The sequence below is a fragment of the Sorex araneus genome, chromosome 5 (assembly GCF_027595985.1).
Source record: "Sorex araneus isolate mSorAra2 chromosome 5, mSorAra2.pri, whole genome shotgun sequence".
Taxonomy (NCBI): domain Eukaryota; kingdom Metazoa; phylum Chordata; class Mammalia; order Eulipotyphla; family Soricidae; genus Sorex; species Sorex araneus.
This window is the reverse complement of record NC_073306.1, coordinates 56487201-56492351: the sequence shown is the minus strand read 5'-3', so window position 1 is coordinate 56492351 and position 5151 is coordinate 56487201. Positions and strand designations below refer to the sequence as shown.

The following is a 5151-nucleotide window of genomic DNA, read 5'->3' as shown; positions in this document are numbered from 1 at the left end:
TCTCTGCCTCTCTCCCTCTATCTCTCTCCTCTGCCTCTCATCTCTCTCTGTCTCTCTCCCCTCTCCCCTCTCTCTCTTTCTCTCCCCTCTCTCTTCTCTCCCTCTCTCTCTCATCTCTCTCTGTCTCTATCTCTCTTCCCCCTATCTCTCCCTCTCTGTTTCTCTCTCTCATCTCTCTGTCTCTCTCTTCTGTCTGTCTCTGTCTCTCACTCTCTCTCTCTCTCTGTCTGTCTTTCTGTCTCTTTTGCTCTCTCTGACCTAAAATTGCTCTTCTTAAAGCCACAGCTTCAGAACTGCAGGCCCCTCACTTGCTGCGGATGCCCCCTCAGCACAGGCACTGTGAAGTCTCTGAGGGGGGCGTCTGGACTTCGAGGCACGTGCAGTTCTGGGGGGTAACAAACTCATAAGGAAGCTGGAGAGGTGGCTCAATGGGTTGACTGCATGCTTTGCATATACCACATGGTCTCCTGAATATCCCGAGCACAGAGCTGGGAGTAACCCCTGAGCAGGGGTTACCCAAACACACACACACACACACACACACGCACGCACATGCACACACACACGCACACACACACACACGGAAGAAAAGAACCGCATGAGGGAAGTGTTCGTCAATGCAGAGCTTTGCAATATGAGCATGCTCGTGTAGACGTTTGTGTGGCAGCTTACCAGGAAACTCGGAGACACTTGGAGAGGTCAGGGAAGGCTTCCTGGAGGAGGCAAGACTTTATGCCCGACCTCAGGCGTCTGTTCTCCCAGGTCGGTCCCAGAGGGCACAGAGACGTTCGAGGTCTACGGAACCCCGGGCGTGGACATCTACATCTGCCCCGGCACGGAGAAGCGTTGCCGGGAGCGTGCGGACACCAGGCGCTGGCAGTTCAACAAGGGCCTGGAGATCATTGTGGTCATGAACTCTCCCAGCAACGACCTCAACGACAGCCACGTGAGTGGGGCCGGGTGCGGGGCATCGACGAGTGCCACAGGGCCAGCGCCCTCTCGGCCAGCCAGCTCAGCCCCGATCAGGCCGGCCGCAGCCCCCCCGCCCCCGGGCCTGGGCCCCTGCCCCCTGCACAGTGTCAGGCCGGGGCAAAGCGTGAGCCCTGATCTGCCCCTTCTCCAGCACCCGCGCCCAGCGCCCCTGCCTCGCCCCAGGGACAGCTGCTGCTGCAGCAGGGAGGACACCATCACTGGGGACACCTCGCTGCCCCTGACCCCTCCCCTTCTCCAAGGCAGAGGGCGAGTGTAAGAAGGGCCCATGGCAGGCCGTGCTCCAGCGCCTGGGCCCGGACCTCTTGGACACAGCAGCTGCCTCCTTAGAGGGGAGATGGGGGTGCCTGTGTCTGGGCGGCAGGAGCGAGGTTTGGGGAAACTGGCCCTCTCAGGAGAGCTGACCACCTGCCAAGGCCCTGAGAAGCAGGTGCAGTCCCCAGGCCGCCAGGAAGGCCCCTGAGGGTCTGAGTAACTGTCAACTGCTGGGCAGGAAGAACATCCACACAGGCCTACCTGGCCCTGCCTCTGCGGCTCTGCTCCTCAACATTCTCTTCCGCTCATCTCCGCTGAGCGCTGACTCAATGAGCCCACTTTACAGATAGAAAAAGTGAGGTCCAGAGGATCAGGGCTTATATCATGTGACCGATGAGGAGTCGAGCTGGCAAAGGTAGATGGAACCCCCCCCAGGTCAGGGAAAGAGGACCAGCCCGTCTGTGAGGGGGTTCCTCTTGGGTCCCCTACTGAGTGGGAGTGCTCAGGGTCACCCATATCTTGGTTCCAAGTACTTTGGGGACTAAGGAGGTCCCGAGGGTCTTCCACACCACGTCATCACTGGGCAGGGGGCCAGATTTGGTGTCATGCCCAATGATTGTTCAAGGTCTCTGTGATCAAGCTTGACACTTAGCAGTGGGTGGCAGACCCTGTGTGGTGCCAGGGGTTAAACTGGGGTCGGCCGCAAGCCAGGCCAGAGTCCCAGGCCCTGTACCCTCTCCCCAGCCCTCCACCACCCCATCGCACTTGCCTGTGGTCGGAGGTGATTATGCCTGAGCAAGCATCCTCACTGGGAGGTGAGAGTTGCAGGTCCCCGCGGGCCCACGAGTGAGGAGGCAGCGGCTTCTGTGAAGTCCCGGACCTGGTGGCTGAGATGCGGGGGGTGCCCATCGGGGGGACGGGCACAGGGAGGGCAGCTGGCCCTCTCCCGCCTTGCTGGTGCCGGATGCACCGTGCCAGTCCTTCTGACGGCTCTCCCCACCTGCGTCCATCCTGTGGGACTATTTCTAGACCCTCGGAGAACTCGAAGCCGAGAGAAGCGGCTAACCACACCCTTGCATGGTCTCTGCAGGGAGTGGGAGGGGTCTGGCTCAGCTCTCACCCACGCCCCCCACCTCTGATGCCCACAGGTCACATTGCTTAGGCCCTTGGGAGGGATCCGTGGGCCACGTGTTGCTCCCACAACCCTCTGAGCAGTGCACTACAATCTTCCAAAGGACAGACCTCTAAGGCCCCCCCCCCTTTTTTTAAAGTTTTTATTTTATTGAATCACCATGAAAAAAAATACAAAGCTTTCAGGTTTAAGTCTCAGTCATATAATGATTGAACCCCCATCCCTTCACCAGTGCACATGTTCCACCACCAAGAACCCCAACATACCCCCCTCCCACCCACCCCCACCTGAGTAGCTAATGATCTTCACTTTATTCTCTCTATACTTTGAACACAGTCAATATTTCAATAGAGAACTCACTATTATTGTTTGGAATTTCCCCCCAACAATCAGGCCTGCTGAAAAGGCATCATTTAATAATTTCTTATCATTGCTGAGAATGAAGACTCTATGAGCTCGCGCGGCCGCAACAGCGGTTTTGGTTTTGGGTTTCTGATATTTTAGCTCAGTTCACAGTCTAGATGCATTTCTGTAAGAAGCTGCTCTGGGTGCCAAAACGGGTTAGAAGACCTCTCAGATCATAGTCTTAAGGAGCAGAGGGTCCGCAGCTCGGGATCTTATCTGGGCAGAAGGCGTGCCAGTAACGCCCCCCCCCCAGGTCTAAGGCCCCCATTTTGCAGGTGAGGAAACTGAGACATCTCAACAGGCAAAGGGTTTTGGCCCTTATCACAGAATCCAGAGATAGGTCCAGGCCCAGAGACCAGAGAGTGTCCCTAGACACGGCCAGGGCCAGCCTTCATTTCACTAATGGCAAGATTGAGACTGAAGGGGCAGAGGGCGGGGCCAAATCGCTCAACACCCGTCAGTGCCACTGAGTCTCTGGGCCCCCACGGAACCCCGTCACTCGCTTTCCACGTTCCAATGGGCTCGGCGAGGCACGAGCAATGCAGGGAAGAGGTGAAAGAAAAGGCAGGGTGGGCAAACTCCGCTCCTGAGAAGACCTTCTCTCCTTGCTAACCGCCCCTGAGACCTGTCCTCGGGGGCCCCTGCTGTTTTGACTCTGGGCCTGTCTCTCTGCAGTTCCAGATCTCCTACCACTCCAGCCACGAGTCCGGGGCCCTGGCCCACGCCGTGCTCTACCTCACCTGTGTGGGTAAGTTGGGGCCTGGGCCAAGGGCAGGATGGGGAGCGGTGTACGATGACCCAGAACAAGGGCCGCCAGACAGAAGAAGTCAGCGAGTCTTTGTATCTGTTAGATCAAAGCAAAAAGCCCACCTTTAGGACCTCCCAGTGGCACAGGGGGCAAACCCCGACAAGCAGCCCTCCCTCCCTCCGTCCTGGGACCTAGGCCCAGCCGAGAAGGACGGACTTGGCCTCGAGCTGAGCGCCAGCTGGGAGCAGCGCGTTCCCGCTTCTCTCCGGGGCTTCAGCTTCTGAATATGCATGTCCAAATAACACCGTCTATTTGAGCCTCCTGTTAAATGCTCTCTGGGTGAAATCATGTGCGTATATTTCTGGGTGGGGCCGCCCACTTCCCCATTGTGTCTGGGCCTCTCGTCCTCCTAAGTAGATCTTTTTTGCATGCTTGAAACTCATTTGCATTCTCTCTCTCTGTCTCTCTCTCTCTCTCTCTCTCTCTCTCTCTCTCTCTCTCCCCCCCCTCCCTCCCACCTCTTTCTCCCCGAATGCTCTGCTTGTAATGCACAATTCGCCCCCAGTTCCGAGGGAGGGCTGCTGCTGAAGAAGGTGTCATCCTGGGGGCTGGGATTGGGGGTGTGAGAGAAAGCTGAGGAACCCCACAGCCAGTAGGTGGCAGCGTCCCCTCCCCATCTGTCTGAGGCCTGCATCCAGGCTCACTGCCCTATCCCAAGGGCTTTCAGACAGACGGAGAGTGAGCAGGAACGACTGAGGTCAGTGCAGTGCAGGTCCCAGACAGTGAGACCATAGGGATGCAGCGAGGGAGAGGCCAGGGAGGACTTCCTGGAGGAGGCAGTATTGCTCCTGGTTCTACTACGTCTTGCTTGGCTTCTCCCCAAGCTCTTTGCCCAGCGCAGGTGGGGAGGCTTCAAGTGTGCCCACCCTCGGGCAGGGTCTCCTTCAAAAGGACTCCCCTTTGCCCAGCCCCAGACAGGCCCTGAGACGGGCGTCTGGGTGGAGATCACAGGCACCCTCCACCCCCCCTTTCCTTGCAGACATCGCTCTGGACTGTGACCTGAACTGTGAGGACAGGAAGGACAGCAGGTTTGTGGACAAGGTAGGCCTGGACGGAGGGGCTCTCTGGGCTCAGGGGGCGGAGGCCGGGGGGCGGGAGGTCCCAAAGAGGCTGAGTGTGCGCTCAGCATGAGTGAGACCCTGAGATGCGGCCTCAGAGCCCTGCCAGAATAACAGGGGCTCAGGCTTCCCCCTGCCAAGGCCGGCAGAAGGAGCCCGGTCATCGGGCCCACCCGTGCCCACCCCCCCCTCCGGCCTGGCCTCGCGGGCCCTAGCCCTTGGGGCCGTGCCGTGTAGGTTTAGGGTTGGCAAGTGACTCCTACACGTGCGAGTAAGCAGTTTGGGGGTTGTGGTCTTGCAGCCTTGTGGTCTGTGGCAGCCAGGCCGTGGCCACAGCGGGGGGCCCCGGTCACCGCAGGAGCCAGAGGCCATGGTCCTAGGCCAGTCGAGTTTGGGTTCCAAGAACAGGCAGTGGAACCACGAGGCCCGAGGCCCTGTACATGCTGACCCCATCTAGGTGCGAAGGGAAATCCACTGAGCGTGGGGCTCCCAAGGAACCTGCT

At 58.8% G+C, this 5151-nt stretch overlaps 1 protein-coding gene across 1 annotated transcript in view; it reads left to right on the top strand.

Moving 5' to 3' along the window:
- Positions 1 to 598: 598 nt before the first annotated feature.
- Positions 599 to 5151, top strand: part of PADI3 (peptidyl arginine deiminase 3) — a 21165-nt gene continuing 16612 nt past the window's right edge. The window contains 4 exon segments of the mRNA XM_055139874.1: positions 599 to 648; positions 763 to 946; positions 3458 to 3530; positions 4570 to 4631. Coding sequence (XP_054995849.1) covers positions 599 to 648; positions 763 to 946; positions 3458 to 3530; positions 4570 to 4631 — 369 coding nt within the window.